Raw genomic sequence first — 23,642 nt, 5'->3', positions numbered from 1 at the left:
ATTTCTGAAAAATAGATTTGATTATGAGTTGATATTGGGTGCCATGCGTCACACAATACTCATTATTTTGTTTTTCTGAATATTCAAAATTTTCTTTTCTTTTAATTATTCATAACAATGCTTAGTGCCGATTCACGGATGAGCAACCAGACCACATTCGATTTAGTTTTGGCTTTTTACAACACTATAGTCTTCATTCCACATAACCATGATGAAAAAGAGCATCTGGTCACTTTCATGAATTCCGGGCACAGTGGCTTGTCTTCTACCTCTGCCTCTTTAGAGCCACAACGACCACAACTGTGAAGTTCACATGCATGTCTCTTTCATCACGTTACATCATGGAAGCATTCAAAATCCACCTTCTTTCACGCTTCACAATGATTCGAATTTGAAATCAATCGCATTTTCTAATGCAATAACGAAGCAAAGAAAGAAGATAAACTACTTTAAAAATAGCCCACTTGCGCCCCTCCCCATATAATTCTTGTGCTGTGTGATTGCCCTACCGAAGGGCATGCTGCCCCTCTGTTTGTAGGGCACCTAAAATTCAACAGCAGGGTCTGAAATCCTGTTGAGCACCACCCAACAGAAGAAATTCTTTTAATATATGCCGGCGGAAAGTAGTAATATAGTAATCAAGACAAGGTCGGAAGAACTGCCTTATTAATTGACAACTACCCACAAATGGATCTGTGTTTCCTTGGAGAATATGGTACAGCGCAGTAGAGAGGGAGTACTCTAGCCTATAGTTCATAGGCAACCTACATTTTGAGAATCATAACTATTGCAACAAAGGGTTGGTAGTTTTACAAGGAAATCTGATGGTTTTACCGCCATAATTTTGATCATACAGTGTAATACTATATATATATATATATATAAAATTGAGAGAGAGAAATTAAAAGATACTCTGTCTTTTTCGAGTCACCCAACTATCTATAACCAGGTACATTCGATCCAACATAATGGACAACTAAGAAAAAAACAAGGAGAAAAAGTTGGTGGTTCTCCATTTGTTTTTGATTGACGACCTTTCATAACAAAAACAAAAGATGAATTTGTAAATCTCTTTTTTTCTCTCGCTGTCTTTGTTAAGGTGTGTTTCTGTTACTAGTATCTAAGATGCAAAGTGTTCTAAAATCTCGGGGTCTTGGTTTTCAAGATTCAATATCTTTGATTTGTAACATGAAATGATTTGTTCAAAAGATGCATGGATTGCTCATTAAATTTGTAACTCTTGCATCTTAAAACCCATACGGTTTGAGTCAGACTGCTCTCATCCATAAATTTGAGGCATATTAATGATTTGTGCAGGAACGAAACTAATCTTTGATCAAATATGTTCATTGGTAACTGTAATAAGGCTATTCAATCATGACATTTTTCGTGTGAGGATCGTTTTTAATAAATGCAGACGAGCATTTCACGTCAAGATGCGAAGACTTTGAAGCAAGATTTTCAAGCTAATTGAATGAGGCGCCAGTATTAATTTTTTGAACAACCACTTGAACAAGAGATCCTTTAGAAATATAAATGCTCATTGTTGACTCCTTTGTCCAAAAAAAGGTGCAAATTTTTGCTTGTCCTGGTTCCGAGTTCTTGCCCATTACTCATTCCATGGAGAACTGTTCATATGAATGGATTGAGAGAAGAAGGCAACTGCATAAGGAGCACCACCACATTTAACGCAGAGAACTTTCATGAGTTGGGGACTCCTCCCCAAGTGAGTGGTCCTCATAAGCTTTTTCCTTTTGGAAGCTGATCCTCTGGACCTTCCAAATTACTCAACCAATCAACACAGTGAAGAATTTTAAGATCATGTGGAGAACTGTGTCAGTTATGGAGAAAAGGTATCATAATCGACCGTATCGGCCCCATACTGAGTCACTGACCGTATCGGCTGCAGATTGAAACGATTTTAGCATTTACAGAAATTTTGAAAAATATTTGAAAAAAAAAGTGCATATGTGTAAATGCCAAAATGGAGAGATACCACTAAGAGGTTGGAGTTTCTTCCCATTCCCCTAGATGTAGGATTGCTTCAAAATATAGGTTGAAACCTAAACCCACATCAATTAAAGTGTTATGCATCCATCTTTTGCAGTTAAGCCTGGCCCACCCTGATAATGAGTTGGGCCCGGGCCGGCCCGACATCTAAAACTCAGGCGGGCTGGGCTCAACTCGGAAAACCCGAGCCTAAGCTCAGCTTGATTACATAAAAAATATTTTTAATATAAAATAATACATAAAAATAATTAATTTTAATAAAATATTATAAATATATATATTAATAAAAAATTTAAAAAAATTATCGAACTCGATCCGGGCTTATCGGGCTGGCTTAGGTCTCATTTTTTTGAGCCCGTTCCCTAGTCTGGCCGGGTACTGGGTACCCGGCGGCGGCTCCGCCCGGTGCCCATGTTTATTTACAGTCTAGATAACATCTACAAAAATCAAACTAACACCCAAAATTTTATCCGGCTATTAATCATACCAACTAGGCTATATATACCCCTCAAAACATGGAAGTTAACTACCAACTTATTTATTCCAACTGTGGAGTGCTGGTTCCCATGTTAGCTACCCAACATGGAAATCTGCCTCTATTTCATGCTGCAAGTTTGAATATGTTACATTCAATCATTTAAAATACATAATGGAAAAAAAAATTATACAACCAAGAAAGTTGGAAGATGGAGGGCTAAGACTCAGTCACATTACTGTCGAGAACAACAAGCCTCAACACAAATCAACATTCTTCAATCCCATGAGGATAGCACCCTCTATAATCAAGCGGAAAACATATTTAGTGAAAATATTTTAGGTGAAAATATTTGGCAACATTGATGTGAGGTTAGATGCACCCATCGTTTTTTAATTTAAAAGTGCCGCAGTAGAAAACGACAAAGAATTACAGTCTTCAGGAACATTGTTCTGGAAAGAAGAGGCCGAGATTACAATTTACAAGCATCTTTAACCTCGATATCTATTATCACAGAGTTCGAGAAGCATTTCCTTATTATATAGCAATATATTGCCAATTGTGGCAAAGAAGCTTTTTGTTCGGAATCGAAGCGCAAGTGGCTTTTCTTCGTCTTTTTTATTTTTTCCGCTTCATGTCATCGTTTTCTCAGCAGGAAGATCACAGATCCCCAGAGACAGGAGAACAACTGGTGTCCTTGCGCACGTTATGGCGCAGAGACACAAGAGAAGCATGTGAACGCTGGTCCGTTTCCTTCTCTGAGTGCTGACGACGTTGTTTGTCCCCACATGATCACCAACCGATCGGCGAGGCGAAGTCCTTCTCAGGTGTGACGATCGAATGAGATCAGCAGGCACTGTAGATGCAGCTAAGAAGGTTCATTTCTACAGCTGATCTGTTCATAGGGAACCATCAATGAGAAACCTGTACTGGCTGTACAGATTTGCAGTTGCAGTGGTGGGAAGAAGAAGAAGATCTTTTTGCAGCAAACCAAGTGAATATGCTGAAGTGCATCAAGACATAAAACAAGAGGTATGAAAATCCCAAAATTCTAGCTTCCAGCTGAATAAAACCACTGTTTTTTTCAAATTCAATACATTGCTGAAGCATGGTAGGCAAAAAGATGACAGCATATCCCGAAAAGCATATCCCAATTGCCAGGCCTAACACCATAACTCGAGCTTGAGCCCGGCTTGGTCCGACACTTAAAATCAGAGCTTAAGCTCGGCTCGGACTTGACCCATTAAATTAAAATATATATTTTAATATAAAATAATATATGGATATAATTAATTGTAATAAAATATTATAATTATATATAAAAATTAATAAAATATATATTAAAAATATTATCGGGCTCACTCGGGCTGGCCCGATGCCATTGTTTTCGGGTTTAAATTGGACCAGGTACTAGGTACCCACGAGCAGCCCGGCCTGATGCCTAGGCTTACCAATTACTCATGTGGAGTAGAGCTAGACAAGTGGCAGAATTAGAATTTTTTTTGCCAAGAAACTTTAGTATTCTAAATTTTAATCTTCAAAAGTGCACTCACAGTATATAAGTAAAAATTGATATGATATCAATACGTAAGACGATTTCACTGGGGTGGTGTGAGCCCCACGTGGCTTTGCCAGTGGGCTCTTGCATTGATTTCCCTTCCAATATTTAGATCAATTGAAGCTCTACTCAGCCGATTATGCAGCCGAGCTTGAGACCTTATTGTCACGTTTGATTGCGTTGATATCTTGTCCAAGAGTAAAAGGAGTTTGCCTCCTACATTTATGAATCAAACACCAAATGAATCCAAGTTTCACACATTCAGCATGTATTCAGTATGTATGACTATTTTGGTCCTTGTAAGTGGGGTTTTTCCTTATTAAAGGAAGGGCAAAATGGTCATTATGTACATCAAAGGTGATTGATATTTTGGTAATTTTTGACAAATTAAAAAATTAATAAAAACAGATATTCCAAGTCCCAAAGCTTGAGCGTCTCGAAACTAGATGAAATTTGAGTTAATCAAACGCCCTCACGTTTTCTTTACCCCTTTGGGCTGGGGTTGGTCCATGATAATTTTTTCCATGTGAATGTTTTGCCTAACTAACTTCTCGCTACCGTGTTTGTGATGTATTTAAATGTGATGTGGTCCTAGCTCCACTTCAAGGTCCCCACTAGACCTATTTCATGTCTACCAGTAGTTTCTTTACATTTGGCAAAATATAGGTGGCTTTGAGCTTCCCAAAATCTTTTAACCACTTCTCTAAATAATTGGAGGGGCAGGGTGGTCCTCGGGGAAAAAGACACATGTTCACCTCAGTCATATAAATAAACAAAATATTTGAAGACACCATATGCAAATAAAGAAAAATTTTATAACAGGTAAGGCACACTTGCCTGCAATATGTGGCTCCGCCATAGTTCTCGTATGACAATTTTCCCCATGTAAAACTTTTCCTGCACAGGATGGTTAGTGTTTGCTTAAGGCAAGGCGATCAGTGAAACAGCCTCGTTTAACAGAATGAAGATAAAGTCGGGTGACATTTGGTTACTTGGATTTTAACATGGGGCTCACTTTAACTACATGGTTCTAAGAGACAGTGGATATGAGAATCATAGATTTCAAAATTTCAAGATAAAAGATACTCAAATCGTAGTTGGACATCAAGGATTTGAAATCTTAAGATCTGAGATCTAAGATATGAACCAATTAGACACCCTCTATGTTTGTCCTTTGTCAATGTAAAAGTAAAACGCCACAAGAGGCATGCCTTCTTATACTTGATTTCTTTTTCATTTTATATGAAATGTAGACTAAAATAAATGCAAACAAATTCTACAAAATCGTTTGATTTGAAAAAATATCACTAAGTGTTAGATGAACAGACAAGAACTTACCAAACTAAGCTTTTAGTTTTAATTTAAGCACGAGTAGTTGATATATTGTTTCATATGTGAGGATTCCCTTCATCCTAGTTGTCACTTCTCTATTATGCTCTATGTCTCACATCTTTTATAAGTAAAAGGGAGGCTAAAGTGCATCTTTCCTTTGATCCGTACATAGTTTTTGAAGATAGAAAACAAGGCTGAGGTTTCTTACTTTATCACTAACTAAGCATATATTCCCAAAGTTTTGGACGGCGTGTTATAATCTTCCACTAAAATAATATTAACATAATCTATTTAATTAACAATGCCACATAGCAAGTATATATATATATATATATATATATATATATATATATATATATATATATATCCTTCTGTCATCTGTTCATCGGAGCCCAACCAGGTGCACCCCTCAAAGCTACTACTGCTATACATTTACCGACGGTCAGTCCCTTAGGATATGTGTCGCTGAAAGCAGTTTTTTTTTTTCTTGGTAATGTATAGCTTGGTAAGGCTTAGCCATTGCTTGTTAAGGCTTTAGAATGCATAAAGTTGAGACTTGATTCGGAGTTAATTGACTCATGAACTCTCACACTTACCCCAATTTTGATATCTTTTCACACAAAATTATACTTACATATGTATGTAGTACTTTTTTTAATCCATTAAGACATCGATGATATATATGATAGAGTACATGTAGTGGGTTATGGCAATGTGTTTGGAACATGTTTCGCTGTTACCACTGGTCTCGCCTATTATGTGCAAGACCTCAAGATATCATTGTGTAATGTGCTTGGAGCGTTGAGCTTCTACATTTTCAACTTGGATGTCTTAAAGAACACTGAACAACTCTTATTAGAATTCACACATTCATTGATGATTGCTTTATTTCTATAGCATGAATGTATCCTTATTGTTTTGAGACACTACTCGAATTGAAAAAAAAAACTTTAATAATAGATTTACTTCATTTTACATAAGTAGTATGTAAATATGGTGCATTTTGATGTGTACATATTATCATTTACTTGTTACTTTTGTGAAATATAACAAGCCTGTGAGCCATCACGTGAGTCTGATGGGTCTTGTCAACTGAGCGTTGACTCGCTGGAGTGGTTTTGGTGCAGACGCAACTGGGTTCGGAGCACGCCCACGACGTCCGGTCGGGCGAGCCAACTTGTGACTTCATTTTGTTGGACGGTCGTTGTCAAGGGACTTCGGTGGTTGATGAGTTGCCGACGCCCCCCATGCGTGCACGAAAACTGTCAAGGGCAAATAAGTCATTTCACCGTCTCCAATCACCTTAAGACGCTTTTGACTGTGGGGCCGTAGTGGATTCGGTAACTGGCCCTCTTCAAATGATTGGTGCCAACCATCTTCCTCGTTGGACTGTGTGCCCCCGAATTAGGTAGCCTATTTACCCAATTGCCCTTGACTCCTGAGTTTGGATCTTTCGGTTGTCTTACGGGCCATCGACAATATCCGTCCTTTAATTGATTTTGCTATTAGTTTATTAAGCAAATTTGTTTAATAAATTTGTTTTAAGGAAATATTATTGAAATAAATGGAAAATAGTTTTAACTTGTACATGTGAAACAAAGTTATAACTTTGTACGTATTTAAAAATTTTATGCTTGAATGGGAAACTGTGATAGCCGTAATAAGTGATCATTTCGTTTGCATTCAATCGCATTTGAGACCACATGACGTACCAAAAAGAATATGTGTAGCTTATCATTCATTAATGTTTTCATAAAAAAAGTAGTTGAGCATGCGACAATTGTATGTGGAGCTTCCTAATTCCTGAAGAAAGTATTTTAGCGTGTATATTTCACTAATAAACCAATAAATTAGAATCTCTCACTCTCTCCACACACACATATATATATATATAGTGAAACTTTTTTGCCATCTTAAACTCCATATAAACAGCTCAATGTCATGCGAATGATTAAACATGCCACCCAATACAATGCAGTATGTCTAGAGATAGAGACGAGAGGATTTCTCCATCCAAACTAAACCCGATGAAAGCATCCATCAATCATATATGTAAAGGGGGACAGAGAAAGGAAAAGAGGGACCATGATTTCTAACTACACTTGAAGTAGGATGTACTTTGTCTGCCAATCTAATGATCCCACAAGTTCTTTATGTTTTCTTCCATGGTTCATATTAAACCTTAATTGTGTGAAATAAAAAAAAAGGTTGAGATATTTAAATTTAATGTTCATTTATTTCTACTCAAGGTACATGCGATTCTAAATTTCTCGAGAATTATACATTTGTATATTGATAAAACCGTTCACCATCTCCTGAAGCTTGATCTCTCTTAGTATGAACCATATAGCCAAGATAAACCATAAAGCATAGTAGAACAGCTTGCCCAAGTAAATATTTCATAATAGTCTCATTAAACCATACATCTTTCTTGGTATGTCCAATATATATATATATATATATATATATATATATATATATATATATATATATATAGTCTCATTAAACCATACATCTTTCTTGGTATGTCCAATATATATATATATATAACACCAAGAGAGAGAGAGAGAATCATTATTGAAGTCATATATAGATAGGTGAATGTGAGAAAAGGGGATTTACTTTTTTGTTTTTGCGGAGTGGGGAGTCACGGTGGAAGAAGGGAGGACATAAATGAATGCATCTTTGAGTTCGACAAGCGCCAGCCCCATTCCTCTAACGGGATCTTTCACTTTCACGTGCCCTGCTTGGCTTTTATTGGGGCTCCACCACCATTTCAAAGGAAAGGAATTAACCCATGCATTTTCCTTTCCCTCAGTACCGCCATGGAAGTAAATAGGGGAGTGTTTGAATGAGCGGACAAAATGTCCCAGAAGTTGTTCTATCTCGAGTACCAATGTAAATAGGGCTGTTCGCGAACCAAGCTGAGCTCCAGCTGGGCCGCCTTGAACTTGATAAGCTCGGGTCAAGCTTGAGTCGAGCTTTACAAAGTTAGCTCCGGTTTGACTGATTTAAGCAAAGTTCAAACAACTTAACAATGTGTAACTTGTTTAGAGAGAGAAGGGGCAGGAGGAAGCCTTAAGTTGCATAAACTATTTCAATGATCTCATATCTAGTTCTGCATTTGAAAGGGTAGAGTTACATGAGCTTATTTGAAGTTATTTGAGTAGAGTTCGTGAACTCAACTTGTTTACAAGCTCATGTTTTAATTTAGGATCGGACTGGACTTATATATCAAACAAGTGGAGCTCCAGTCGAGCTTAACTGAGCGAGTTCGAGTCAAACCCGAGTTCGTTGATAATTAGCTCTCATAAAACTCAAAATTATTGCTATCTTTTGATATCGAAAACCCGATTCTACTAGTCCAACTCCATTTGAGGATCAAAAATTTAGATTTGATATAGGGTTTTCCACTTGACACTCCTCACATTCTCTCTCTTGTGGTCTACAATATTAACATGACAGCAAATAGATAAAGAGAATGGCAGGGAAACTTTTTATTTCAAGAGAGACACATGGATGGTGTGAGTTGGGACTCTTACTTCACTGGTGGTCCACCGCATGTTATGAAAGGATCAATGTACCCCCACATTAAAGAGATGCCCAAATCTCTCAACTTTTTCTTTTTTTTTCACTTGCAAATGAAGTTGGTTAGTACATTAAAAATCTTATTTTATAAATGGAATCTATATTTAAACTGGATTAAACTCGATTAAGAATGTAAATACTCATTATATTTCAGACGTGTTTCAGTAATTTTCAATTCAGCCTATATTTCAAGTCCTACTCATACAAGTTTTAGGACATTTATATGTAATTGAGTCGGATCTTTATCAACTCTCAAATGAGTAAGGGTCGAATTAGATGTACCTTTTACATTTGTTATTAATATCGGACCATTCAGTCCTGAATCGGCCGATTCGTATCATGTTTGCCTTGGTTTGATTTTATTTGAAAACCGATTTTGGGGAGGCTTCTGACACTTTCCTATGGTCACTCCCTTAGGTTCACAGAGCATGCTTCGAGAACTTTTATGATCCAAAAGTAAAGTACACTGTGATGTGACAGTGACCACTTCAAGTTTCGAACACGAGTCCTTAGAAGAGGTGAACAACATTGCCGCCCAATACACTACCACCCCTCGGGGTGCCCATGAGATTTATTGGCTTTCACAATTGTAGTTGTGGTTAGATTGAAGGTGGCATTTAATTCTATGTAGCAAAAAAAACATGGAATTAAAATACCTGAAACAAAAGTTTCAAGAAAGCAAACAAGTTAGATTACATGAAAGGTGGAACAAATATTCCACCAAAAAGTACCCAGTACTAAATATCCAGCATTTCGATGCCGCCGTAATTAGTTCCATATATTCAAATGCCACCTGAAGCACTTTAATTTGGCAAGAATCGATTTCCGATGAGCATCCAATCAAAAGTTACCATTTTAAACTTCCTCTTTCTTCTTCATCGAGAAAGTCGGCAATTGTGTTACAACCTCTATTAAACCAAGTAGGGACTAGGCCAATAGACCATCTCATTCGTGGGCTGCCACCGACCACCGGTAGCCACCTGTACTTTCGCCCCACATCATGGGAAAGGTATGTTGATGTTTGTTTCTACTTAGTCACTTCTATTTATCCTTTAAAGGCGGCCTGATATTGGGAGGACAGATTTGAGCAATGACATTGACATGATGATATCTCTGTATCGTTTCAATTTTATTGGATGTCTTGAAGAGATAGAAAGGTGATGTCTCACAATAAATATATATAGTTTTTATACTTTTTTTTGGGTTGGCTGTGAGACAACAATTTTTTATCTTTTAAGCATTGGAAACAAAATTCAAATTTTTAATTTTTTTTTTCTTTCCATCAAACTTTTGTTGGGTTGCTTCTCAAAAACTTCTTTTCATAAATTTAATCCTACCCCAAGGGGTGGAAAACTTCTTTGGGGATGAAAAAAACGATTTGGGTTTTTGGTGAGAAGAGAAGAACAAGGGAAAGAAGAAAACAAAAACATTTTCCCACCGATTCTGATTTTCATCCATTTATCTGTCAAACGAGTAAATTTGTTTTCATAAATATATATTTATGTCCAGCAAACACAAAAAGGTTTTGAGTCCTTCAAATAAGTTTTTGGAAACTTCTTTCCATAGTCAAACCACTCTTCATTGAATTTGCTTATCGCTAATGATTAATAATGTGTTTGTAGAGTTTTATTGTGTGTTTTTACGTTTTATCATTTTTGCCTTTTTTTCTTGAAGTGTTTATGTGTTTACAATTTTTTATTTTCAATTAATTTAATTGACTCCGGTACGATTTACCGATTCCATGAATGATTTGGCTTTTCAATTCGATACAAAATTTGATAATAATAACATTCCCTTTTACTGTATTTGATTTATCAGGTACTAATATATTTAAATTTAAATTTCATTTTAGAAAATGAATGAAAAAATTCATGCCATATCAAGTGCGAATATTCCGTAGACTAAAAACGAGGTCGCTCCGACCCGGTCTCAACTTCGACGCCCAAGGGTAGTTTAGTCATTGTTATATCGTACGACAGTTTACTTACCCTCGACCTGAAACTTGACATGATTCCCGCGCCTTCTTCCTTTTCTTTTTTTTTTTTTTCAATTTACCTTTTTCAAGGTTATAACCGCGCCACGTGGGACGGGAACATGACTTGACCACGGTAAATTGTGGTAAAAAAATGGGTCGGGTAAAAAAAAAAAGAGGAGGGAGAGGGACTTTTTGTGGAGGTGAGAGAGATCGGATCGCTCCGGCGCTTTCCCGTCGGACGCGGTTAAGGTGACCGGTTGTCCGGGTAGGTAGACGGTCCGTACCGGGAGAAGTGGCCGAGAGGCGACCGCCTATCGACGGTTAACGGCCATCAACGATTTCAGTTTTTTCCCTCCCCCGCTCTCTCTCTCAGGCGTTTATCCATAAATTGCCGGTTCTTATCTTTCTCTCTCTTCTCTTGTGTTGGTAGTTTATCGGGGGAGGAGGGAGGGAGAGAAAGGGTGAGGCAGCAGGTAGGGGGCGGGACAGGGCGTCGCTCGGGGGCGGGAACGAGTGCTTGAGAGGGAGAGTAATCCGGCGACGGATCGACCCTCTTGGCGTTCGCTTCTGTCCGGGAATTCCAGGATTCTCCGACCGATCGCTCCCGGTTTAGGCAGCCCCGATCGCCCCCTCGCTGGCAGTCCGGCGTGACTCTGAGAGAGAGAGAGAGAGAGATAGGAGAGAGCGGGGGTTTGCTTTTTGTTGCTTATTTATTTATTTTTTATCTGAGGTGAGAAATATTCGCATTTTCCGTGCGATGAGGGGAAAAGGTGGTGCCTTGGCGGTTCTTCACGGCACGGATGCCGAGGTTTCTTAGGTCCCTTGCCTTATGCCGTAATCCATTCGAAATCCGAATTTTGGATTTAAATGCGAGGGGTGTCAACTCGCTGCTGCGTACAGCAAGGACGAGGAGGAGTTTTTCGGCGACGGGTGAGAGGAAACTTTGCATGAGGCGTTTTGGATCTCTGGAAATTCCGATCGCGTGAGTTACCTAGTCGTTTTGTTTGTGTTTTCTGTGTTCGTCGTCCGGTATGTCGTTATTGGACTGGGTTGCGAATGATCATTCGCTTCTGGCCCTGGTTTAAGTGGTTTGGAGAGGATATTGGGTATTCCGGCGGGTTGTTGGGATTGAATTTTATCGTTTGGATGTTCATCTCCTCCAATCATAACCAATAACATTGTCTGAGCTCGTTTCTCGTTTTTGAGGCTCAATTTTGTGGATTTTTTTTTTTGCTTCACTATAAAAGAATTTTCCACTTCCTAGTGATCCGGTCGTCTTTCAAGAAATTGGATTCAGAAGGCGGATTTCTTGGCGATCCCCTGTCGGATTTCGTATTTTTTAGAGGAAATAACATTGTTGTGTGTATCATGTTCTGGGGGTTTGTCTGTGAAGTTTCTATTTAGCTGAAGGTTGACGCGATCAGCTTTGATGTCTGAGAATCTGATTTGGAATATAGTACAATTTCGGCTAAGTTTGGAGTTTAATGTCGAAAAATCTGGTGCTCTAATTTTAATTTTATGATCCAGGCATTCTTTCGTCTCGTAGCCAATTTTTGCGCGTCCGATTGAATATTGAAAGTGCTGGATCGGCGGTGAGGAAAGGCTGGTTTATCATTTAGTTTGGCATTTTGACAAGTGCAGAATGCCATCTGAAGGAGCCGAGCGAAGTTGTTACCTGAATCGTTTTGATCCCAAGCAAAAAATGGAGCAAATGTTTTCATCCTCTCCATTTGCTTCATCCATTACGTCGTCTTTGTTTTCTACAGAAATCCACCTCCCGGCAGAGGTATGCTAATCTCAGTTTTTTTTTTTTTTTTTTTTTTTTTAAAAAAAAATTATGATGTAAGGAGACCTGCTTCCGCCTCGTCTATTTTTTTACCTTTCTTGGATAAAAGATGTTAATTTGGTTAATTCATGCAGAGGCAAGTTGGTTTCTGGAAGCACGAGACTGCAGCAGGCCAACATGGTGAGGATTCTAAATTGTGCACGTGAATCTCAAGGAAACAATCTCGCTCTGATGATGTGTCAGCGACTCGCTCGTGCACATACACACAGACACACACATAGACACATACATGTACAAGTTTTAACTTATCACTAGCCTAACAACCTATAAGGCCGTACTGCTCTATTTCTTGAGATATACTGAGCAGTAATTAGAAATAAACACTTTAATGAATGGTTTGCAGTTTTGGAGGTAGATGTGTAAAGCATTTTGCACACGTTGAAATTAGAGATAGAGATGACAAGTATAATAAATGGGCAGTTATGACTTATATATTATTGTGAACTATTTTAACAGCCAGTTAACTGCCTAATTAATATAAATATTTTTAATAAGAAGCAGGTATCAAATCCTCAATTAATGATCTACGTTCAAGGGGCAGTAATAGAGCATTTCTCACGTTTAAAAATAGAGATAAAGATGACATAACAATTAATGGTGCAGTTATATATTCTATCTTGCAGTCAGTGACTGGAGTCTGGATGTAAATTAGACATTAGTTACAGAAGTTATTTGTTAGGAAAAAAAAAAGTCACCTTTTGTAATAATTTGTTTATATGTATGCACCTTAATACTTTATGCTGCTTGGAGGCTTGGATGTTTATGCATTAATTTTATTTTGTGGTGACTTTTAGATTCCGTTTGTAGGCCAACTACTATATCATGATATAGCAGACTGAGTTTTTTGTGAGGTCATGGATCTTTCTTTTATTGATTAGCAGGGCAGATTTTTGAAGATTTGTAAAATGGCAAATATTCTTGGTCTTTAATGATGGTAGAAAAAAGTCTTTTTTCATAAAGGATGATGATTAAGTTTTGTTTGGTTTTCTCTTCAGAATTGATGCGTTGTTGCAAGTTTTCCCTTAACATATTTTGACTGCTTACACGGTTTGCTGGAAAATGTTGAACTTTTTTCCTCCCTATGTCAGTTATTCATGGGACACCCGTAGATGGCTTCTCTTGATGTCAGGTCCAAGGAAGTATTGATAGTTAATACCCTCCAGTGTGACTAAGAGTCTATGAGAATATTGCAAAGGACTTTGTCATTTATGGCAGATATATTTAAGTTGCGAAGTCAATCTGAATTGGGGTGGCACCCAAGTGGCAGCCAGTTTTGGTATGTTTGGAGATATCTTTATTGCCAAACCTAATGCTTAAATTGCATTTGAGGGTGAAAGAGTAAGACCATATGTGTGCTGTAAATTGTAATGCATAGACAAGTTTGTGCAACTGCTGCTTGTTTGTCTGATTCATCTTTGGCATGAACAATTATGGGCTGGCCAGTAACATCTCACTGTGTAATGTGTGTTTTCTTCATCTTCATCATCAGTTTGATCTCGTCCTTCTTATAGAATTGTTTTGCAACCCTCAAAGTTTGACCTAATCTAGTGCTGAATTCTGAGATGGTTGTGAACTTGTTTTTCTGGAACTGCAGTTATGTGGTCTCACTTTATGATGGTTATCCAATGATTCTTTGACAGCTGTTCTTTGGAAAGACCTTTCTTACTCTTATTTTGGACCTTAGATCCGCCATTATGTTTGTACGCTTACTATATGGGACCACTCATTTGTTATGGTTGTTTGATGTCAAAGACTGTTATATTTGGAGCAGAATTTAATGTTTGTTAACTTGTGTGATTTTTTTCTCTCTAAATGTTGCTATTTATGGTCTAAATGAAAACTATGTTCATGTTTCATGTTGGTGTAGGAATTGATGTTACACCACTCTTTCAAGGCAACAATGCTGTCGTTTCTGCTCCTCTTGGAAGTTTTGGACTTAGTGGAGTGCAGTCAATTTCTGCTCCTCTTGGAAGTTTTGGACTTAGTGGAGTGCAGTCATTGGACTGTTTACAACAATCTGAGCCTAATCGTATCAAAGAGCTTAAGGTCAACCATGTCCTTGAAAAGAATGCTATTGGATCTGAAAGATCTGCAGTTTTATCAGCTGCCTCTTGGAGAAATGTGGAGTGGGAGTTGGGTCCTCAACAAAGCATCTGTGCAAAGCCTGCAACTTTATCTATGGCAGGTAACAAGGCTGACATGAGCAGGCCACAATATGAGAATGGGCTCTTCTCCAGCTTTTTATCAGAGGCTCTTGAAAAGAAATGTAAGTACCATTTTACTGCTTCTGTTTGGTATGTTCTTTTTCACTCAAATACTTCTTGGTTAGGAAGTTGTCTATGTTGTTTTCCTTTTATGGATATCTTAGGACATTTACTCTGTAACTTAAGTTGTTTTTGGTGCTTCACTCTTGGTTCAGAGATCATGATGTGGAGCATCTGCAGATTGTGTACTCTCTTCTAATCTACATGCTTTGTGCTAATCTTGCAGTAAGAATATCACCTCTGGTTGATGCATCGGGCCACTCTATTGATACTGCTATTTCTTGTTTTGATGGAGACGAGGCTTTTGAATCCATTGAGGAGATAGAGGCACAGACTATTGGAAATCTCCTCCCTGATGACGATGAACTGTTTTCTGGAGTTGTTGATGAGAGTGATTACATTGCGCGAACGAATACTAGTGACGAAATGGAGGATTTTGATTTATTCAGCAGTGTTGGTGGTATGGAACTAGAAGCTGATGATGCATTGGGTTGTGACCATAACAACAAAGACCCTGATCTTGTTGGTGCTAATCCAAATAGCCTGCAGGTAGGATCAAACGGGTCCTTTCCTGGTGAACATCCTTATGGAGAGCATCCTTCTAGAACCTTATTTGTTCGGAACATTAACAGTAACGTAGAGGACACTGAGCTACGGGCTCTTTTTGAGGTACTTGTGCTTTTTTTCTTAAATTCCTCATTGGTCTGAGTGTTTTCACTTGTGGGGAATTCAGTTGCATAATTGTTATTTTGTATCTGTTCTCAGCAATATGGAGATATTCGTGCACTTTACACTGCTTGCAAGCATCGTGGATTTGTTATGATTTCTTACTATGACATAAGATCAGCAAGAAATGCTATGCGGGCACTTCAGAACAAGCCACTCAGGCGTCGGAAGCTTGATATACACTTTTCTATTCCGAAGGTACTTTGGGGGAAATTTCGTCATGATTTTTGGCTGTACAGGTTCTGCAAAAGTAATATGTTTTAGCAATATTATTCGCGGATTTATTTTTCAATATTAAGTTATTATTTTAATAATTGTTCAGATCTCAAGTATCTACTATTTCACTCCATATTTAAATAAGGCTGGTGTATATCTGGCAATTTTCCAATGTCTGAACACCATCTGCTTTTTGTTACCATTTGCAGGACAATCCTTCAGAGAAAGATGTAAATCAGGGTACACTTGTGGTGTTCAATCTCGATTCTTCTGTCTCAAATGATTATCTTCGCCAGATTTTTGGTGCCTATGGGGAAATTAAGGAGGTTAGACCTACTTTGTCTAATTAGAAAACTTTCTTCAGAGAGTTATAAACTCATAGCCTTTTCTTTCTTGTAATGTTGCCAGATTCGTGAAACACCTCACAAGCATCATCATAAGTTTATCGAATTTTACGATGTTAGAGCAGCTGAAGCAGCTCTAAGAGCATTGAATAGGAGTGATATTGCAGGGAAACGAATAAAGCTAGAGCCAAGTCGTCCAGGCGGGGCAAGACGGTGGTATTTTTGTTTACATTTTTACTTTCTTGTTTTGTTGACCATTTTTCATATTACGGAGATTTTGTGGCATTGCATAGGCTATTTGTTTACTATTTCCCTATTTGCTTCAAACTGTTTGCCATTTTATAAGAAATAACAACTCTTTCTTCTCTTTCCCTTTCCTCAATGACACTGGTACTGTCATTTACATTTTCACTTTCTTCTTTTGTTGACTATCTTTCAACTTGCAGACCTTTTTGTGGCAATGCATAGGCTACTCTGTTTGCTCAAAACTGTTTGGCATGTTGATAGGAAATAGCAACCCTTCCTTCCCTTTCCCTTTTCACAATTTTGCTTTTCTTTTTTGGTGACAAAGTTGCTGCCTTCTTCTGCCCTGTAGTGGTGCAAGATGGATTTTCACTTATCACTCGCTTAAATGATCAATTATGTACTGTTTCTATGAATCAACATTTTTTTAAGTGATAAGTTAGTCCTCTTTCCCTTTGCCAATGGTAGGCGCTTTTGTATCTATGGATGGGGATTGACTGCACGGTTAGATTTTTGTGTCATTTGTTTATTCACAGCCTTTTTTTTTTCCAGTGGATATGCCAGCAAGTTATTGTTTCACTATTTTCTTTCATCTGGGTTTCAAATCTCTTATAAGACATAACAAATTTCTTCCCTATCTCTGTTTTTTTTTTTCCCTCTCTTTAGCTAACATAGCTGTTCATTCATATGTTCCTCGGATGCAATTATGGGTTTCATCTCTCTGCATGGATGGAAAAATGTAGCTCTTTGCCAAGAGGATTTTGATTCTCTAATTAATAGCTTCATCCTTCTCCTTTTTGATTGTCAAACACCTATGTTGCATGGACACCAACATGGGTGTGGGTGTAGGACATGGGAATGAGTGTTGAACAAGGCACACCTTAAAAATAAAAATAAGACACTTGGACATGGTTAGACACAGGTTAGACACACATACACACACACACATATTATGAGGAAAAGGGAAATAACAAATTTTACGGCTGAAAAATAACAAAATGCTAATGTAAAACATATAAAATGCAAATATGATTCTTGATGACTTACAATACATGAAGCATGGTTATGTAAACATTCTCGTAAATGCATGTACTTAGAAAGAAAATAATCACAGAAGCATTTGACACATGTTCTTTGAAGCATTTGACAAACACTATGCATGGTATGTATATCATAGAAGTATTTGACATTCTTGTCTTTTTTTATCACTTCATATTTTTAATAATGGCATGTCCCAAGCATGTTGACAGATGTTCATGTCTGTGTTGGGCACAGCCCAATATTGACACTTCATGTTCCATGCAACATAGTCAAGCACCTTCAAATCTCAAATCTTCCAAATAAAAATTAGCTACAGTGCTTCACATTTTTCTTGGACGATAATGAGCTTGTTGATTCAATGAGGCACTTTCTTCATTGATGAGAGGGGTATACAATAAAGACACTGGAGATGAAAATTAGCTAAAAGCCTAAAACACTTTTTTTTTTTCTTCATGTTGCTTGCCGATTGATTGGTAGGATTTACAAGGAAACAATTTCACACTCAGAGCCATGGCAATCTTGTAAACCTTAAACCTCCAGGCTCCAGTAAAATACTGTCATAATGGCATCTAAATTCTGACATTCTAATATTTGATAATTTATTCTGCCATGTTCCTCATGGTATGTCTAATGATGATCAAAGATTCAACTGGGTCCAATCTTTCTCATATTCTGTTGCATTTGAATCTTCACCAGATATTGTATTTTCATACTTGGTGTGATACAATTGGGAAAATGGGAGGTAATATGTAAATAGTCAAATGTCTAGGATTTGGGAAAAATAAGGAGGTGGGTCTGGAGTGTACCAGACCCGATATCAGCCTAAGTAAAGAAGGCTGCTGCTAATAGCTCTCATTATGTTCGTTGAAAAAAAGGCTCTCATTATGACTTTTCGATGCAATGAAATTAGGGTTTTGTCTTGCCCTAACATGCATGTGTGTGTTGTGTTGGCTGATTAACTCTTGATCACCTCCTAGGTAGCTAAGTAGCTGCTATGGTGACTTTTTGAATTTACATAAATGAACATATCTAATCAATGCTGCAGATTGGTCCTTTGGTTGAGAAAAATTGATTTGTAACACAAAAAAAATTTAGTTTTCAAGATGTCATGTGCATTCTACATTTTATGGATATATGCTTGAGCAAACATCCCGAAGCAGACAATTTTCTTATTTTTATTTGTCTATTCGATATCTTTCCTTTGAATTCAGGTTCTTTACTACGCAATGTATCTCCATGTTTATAGCAATGTTGTAAAAACTAAAAAGTGTATCGTAAGCCATATCGGTCTGGCTTTAAGATATGCTGTATCGTAAAATATCGTAAAGTAAGTAATACAAAAAAATCATAAAAAATCAGTAAAAATTAACGTATCGTAACGTATCGTAACTGTATCGTTACATATCGTAACTTCTTTATACTCAACATTTAATGCTAAGATACTTGCAACCATGACTGATGATTGAACCATCCAATTGCTCAGTGGCTGCTTTTGTAAAATATTCATACTAATTCAAATCTAGTTCATCTGCTTTATCCATTGAACATAGAAAAATAGTAAATAAATTTATGAATTCAATAAAAAAGTTGGTGATAAATCATAAAAACGCTGGAGGTGATAACCCTTGACAGGTCATCACAAATTGAATCTAGTTTGTGAATAGGACACTGCTGAATGCTGCAAATCTGCTCTCTCCCTTTGTGTGTGCGTGTGCTTGTGTATATGTACATGTGACCATAGTAATGGTTTGACAATTGATAGATGTATCTATATTGACAAAAGGTACAATTTCCTTATGGATGATATTATTTTTCATGCAGCTTGATGCAACAGTTATCTCACGATTTGGAGCTTGGGGATGCCAATTTGCTTAGACAGCAGGGAAGCCCTTTAAATACCTCGCCCCTGAGTTGCTATGGTATTAAGTTGGTTGCTGTGTATCTTTTTCTTATCTTGAGATAATCAAGTGAATATATTTATGATCTCCTTCTTTCTTTCTTCCAGGATCACATTCACACAGGTCAATCCCCATAAGCAGTCCTGAGCATGGAGCTATCCAAGATCATAATTCAGCCACTTGTCCAACTGTGAATCAGTTTGTTGACTCTGCATTGCAAGGATTTTCTTCCCCAGATATTGTGCCAGGGCTATCTCCTTCAGTGAGAGTTTCATCTATTGGTAATAATGGCAGCCAGTCTAGCCTGGGGGAGCCTAATCACTCTGTGGGGCGCATGTTTGGTTTACAAGTTATGCCAGGTTTTCACGCTCATTCACTTCCTGAACATGATATCAGCAACTCTATGCCATATAATTCCCCTAGCACCATGTCAGCGATGACCACAAATATGATTCCAAGGCATGTTGAAGGGCTTCAGAGCAGGCATATACCTAGGATTGGACCTAATGAATTCCAAAGCCATTCATTTGAAAGTGGTAAGTTAGTGTAAGATAAATTTCTCCCTGATCATTCATCACTAGATACGTTCTTCGAAGAATATAAGTCTGTTCTTGTCCTTTTCATTGGCAAAGGGATTCTCAGTTAGAAAATCTTGTAGCTTGTCCGTAAGGATAACATTTTCAAATACTACTGAATTTCCAAGTCGTGAGTTTGCCATCAATATGTCTTCCCATCTAGTTGTTCACATTGACATACCTGGTTCCACATACATTCGCGCTTGTTAACTTAAATATTGTTTTTCCCCCTTATCTTGATTACTTTTTCAATCTTTTCTGTGTTACTCCATAAACTTTTGCATACCATCAGTCTTTTTATTTTGTTGAACATGCTAAGTCTTCCATGTTTGGTTGTGGAAAATTTCCGTGAACTTGACCTGTTGAGCCGACACTAGAGTTGGTAACCATGATGTTAACTCCATAACATGAAAATCAATGGTGTTTCTGTAAGCTGAAATCACTTTTTTCTTGCTTTTTGGTTTTTCTCTTCTGTATTTTACTTTATATCAGCTTCTTTGTAGTTAGCTACATTAACAGCTTAACTTTTATTGAACTTGATTTCTCATTCCATTTTAATCTGCCTGCTTAGTTGTAAAGGTGCACTTAACTAAATGACCAAATTATTTAGCTGTGAATCTGTTCTTTTTAAAATTTGTCTCTCCTCATGTCTTTCATTGCAAAATACTTAATGTTTGTCTGGTTGGGTGTTTTTTTAGTCTATGGGGGCTCAGGGAATGGCGCTTGCGCTATGCATGGACACCATCTTATGTGGGCCAATCCCAACTCTTACCAACCATCTGCTGGAAGCCACATGATGTGGGCAAATTCACCATCATTTGTTAATGCTGTCCATGGTTGTCACCAACCACATCTGCATGGTTTTGCTAGTGGCCAAGCCCATCTAGTCAACACATTATTACCTTCACATCACCCCCATGTGGGCTCAGCTCCAACATCTCTTTGGGATCGACGACATGGTTTTTCTGGGGATCCTGCTGAATTGACAGGACTTATTCCTGGATCTGTTCGAAGGATTGGCTATTCTGGAAGCAATGGGTTGCATCCATTGGAAATTTCTGCTCCAAACATGTTTTCCCATATAGGAAAAAATGGTTTAGATTCTTTGCTTTCAGCTGGTAATGTGGGATTACCTTCTCCTCAGCATAGATGCCAAATGTTTCCTAATGGAAACCAAATGATCTCTGTGCCACCGCCACCATTTGAAAGTCCCAATGAACGGATGAGGGGACGGAGGAGTGACTCAAGCAATCAAACTGACAACAAAAAACAGTATGAATTGGATATTGACCGCATAATACGTGGTGAAGACACAAGAACAACGCTTATGATCAAGAACATTCCCAACAAGTATGTTGGTTGATTCACTGTCTTTCTTTATGCACTGTTTCAATTTTCTAGTGCATCTTGGTTTGGGAATTAATCACTTCCTTGTAGGTACACTTCTAAAATGCTCTTGGCTGCAATTGATGAACACCATCGAGGAACTTATGACTTCATCTACTTGCCCATTGATTTTAAGGTGATTTTGTTTTAATGTTGCATGTTGCCGATGCATTTGTTCTTGAGAAAGTTTTATTTACTTTTTACCTTCTATTATGCAGAATAAGTGCAACGTCGGCTATGCTTTTATCAATATGACTGATGCATTACACATTGTCTCATTTTATGAGGTAACCATGTTTGAGAATTTACTTGAGGTTCATTCCCTTTTTGGGGACTGACACAGACCATCTGCAATTTTTCCTCCTTTACAGGCATTTAATGGTAAAAAGTGGGAGAAATTCAACAGTGAGAAGGTAGCATCTCTTGCATACGCACGGATTCAGGGAAAGGCAGCTCTAATTGCTCATTTTCAGAATTCAAGCTTGATGAACGAGGATAAGCGTTGTAGACCTATTCTTTTCCATACTGAAGGCCCAAATGCAGGAGATCAGGTATCACTTGTTTGTCCTTCTAAGCACATAACTTTGTGTTCCTTCCCTTGCATTTGTAGGGTGATCAAAGAATGTGAATTAGAGCTTGTGGTCTTAAATAGGCAGCTGATAAGCTATTGATAAAATTGAGAGGAGGAAAAACGTTATTAGCATGCATCTTGTAGGTTTCTGTTCATTCCGTCATTAATTCTTTTAGCTGAAACAAACCCAAATTGCTGTTTTTATTTTTAATAGCGGGGATCTAGATTTGACCGAATATACGACTTTTCCGACTCAAAACACTCAATTATTAGTGCTGCTAGAACTATTTGTTTTGCCTATTGTACTATGTAGGAAGGGACAGAAAATTAGTTGACACAACTATCTGTTTTGCTTCTTCAACTAAAAGGAAAAGGTGGCAAAATTAGTCCATGCTTTTGCATCTATAACGTTGGTTCCCAAATTTTCATGTATTCTCATTGTTCTCTTCTGTTTGTTCTATCTCGGACCTTTCTCCTCTTTATAAAGCTTATAGTAAGGTTTCATTTTTTTAGGAGCCGTTTCCGATGGGTGTAAATGTGCGGGCAAGGTCTGGAAAACCTCGTACCAGTGTAAGTGATGAGAATCAAGGAAGTCCATCAACTTCTCCAACCAGAGAGGTTGCGTCCAATGCAACCAACTCTTCTGCTGGTTCAACAAGTGATGGAGAATGAGCAGCTGTTGTAACTAACTTAGAAATGAAAACCGGGTTAAAGAAAAAATCTGGTCTTTTTTGTCCTAAAAGCAAACCCCTATAACAACCCCACTTCCCCCAGTCTTCCTCCAAAAAACAAAACAAAAAAAAAGAGCTGTCAGAGTTCATCTGGATAATGGTGCAGAACCAGAAGTTTTGGGAACTACCGCTGTCCTAATGACTACTTTATTTTTGTCTGTTTTGGGCTTTCGGTCTTTCGTAATTGTAATTGAGGCTATGCAAGTGTACAAGGTGAAGCCTGCGTTTTTGAATGGGCACGAGAGATGTACAGGAGTTCGAGCGAGAGGGCTATTTTTGGGTACAACTGAAGGCTTCTCTAAGTTGTCTGTTTTCCTTCAATTTTGGCAGTGTGGATCGATTTGGTTCTTTTTCGAGTGAGTGCCATCCTAATTTAGCGAAGGAGATGGCTGTTGTACTTGTATGATCCGTTAAGCAAATGCTGGAATTGTGGGGAGATTAGTCCTCTGCAAATTTATGCGCAACTTTGTGCTGCTGAGTATTTACTCTTCTGTATACCTTTTTCTTCTGCTGTCGTGCTTTTGCGTCCTGTATGAGTAAATAAATATGTGCTTTTTCCGTCGAAGTATGTACTTTTTTGTTTTTTTTTTGGTGTCCATTTTCTCGCTGCTTCTTATGCGTTACACTTGAGATCCGGCTGACTCTGTTTTATTTGGCAGTTGGATCTTGTTCCTTGCTAAGCGGGCCTGGTAGTCTCGGATTATTATGGTAACTGTTTGCAGTCAATTTTGCTTATGTAACTGACTCGATAGCTGAGTAAATGCATGCATGGCTTTCTCAAATAGTTTCTGGATATGATTTAGTTTAGTTATTTGAAATGGGGGCCAAGTAACGTTGTGAGATCTATTGATTAATCGCTGATT

At 37.8% G+C, this 23,642-nt stretch overlaps 1 protein-coding gene across 3 annotated transcripts; it reads left to right on the top strand.

The window, feature by feature from the left end:
- Positions 1–11,362: 11,362 nt before the first annotated feature.
- On the top strand, positions 11,363–23,363 carry LOC116258197 (protein MEI2-like 4). 3 transcript variants are annotated; one of them, XM_050078679.1, is made up of 16 exons: positions 11,363–11,920; positions 12,466–12,724; positions 12,859–12,904; positions 14,652–14,689; positions 14,735–15,050; positions 15,275–15,717; positions 15,814–15,972; positions 16,200–16,316; positions 16,399–16,550; positions 19,440–19,537; positions 19,624–20,052; positions 20,790–21,441; positions 21,529–21,613; positions 21,696–21,764; positions 21,849–22,028; positions 22,562–23,363. In XM_050078679.1, exons 2-16 carry the CDS (start codon positions 12,581–12,583, stop codon positions 22,718–22,720), a joined length of 3,087 nt encoding a protein of 1,028 aa, XP_049934636.1. In that variant the 5' UTR covers positions 11,363–11,920; positions 12,466–12,580; the 3' UTR covers positions 22,721–23,363. The 3 variants fall into 3 exon arrangements, with proteins under 3 accessions (XP_049934636.1, XP_031491216.1, XP_031491215.1); XM_031635356.2 differs by having other exon boundaries at positions 14,652–15,050; positions 16,399–16,547; XM_031635355.2 differs by having other exon boundaries at positions 14,652–15,050.
- Positions 23,364–23,642: the final 279 nt, after the last annotated feature.

This window comes from Nymphaea colorata, chromosome 7 (genome assembly GCF_008831285.2).
Source record: "Nymphaea colorata isolate Beijing-Zhang1983 chromosome 7, ASM883128v2, whole genome shotgun sequence".
Classification (NCBI taxonomy): domain Eukaryota; kingdom Viridiplantae; phylum Streptophyta; class Magnoliopsida; order Nymphaeales; family Nymphaeaceae; genus Nymphaea; species Nymphaea colorata.
Note: the sequence above shows the minus strand (reverse complement) of the source record. Positions and strands in the feature narration are given on the sequence as shown.

What these genes read in the sequence shown, in the direction of transcription:
- LOC116258197 (XM_031635355.2), top strand. Translation starts at nt 12,581, where the DNA reads ATGCCATCTGAAGGAGCCGAGCGAAGTTGTTACCTGAATCGTTTTGAT. An exon ending in TACACTTTTCTATTCCGAAG is followed by an intron (nt 15,973 to 16,199) that starts GTACTTTGGGGG and finishes TACCATTTGCAG; the next exon opens with GACAATCCTTCAGAGAAAGA. An exon ending in ACATTGTCTCATTTTATGAG is followed by an intron (nt 21,765 to 21,848) that starts GTAACCATGTTT and finishes CCTCCTTTACAG; the next exon opens with GCATTTAATGGTAAAAAGTG.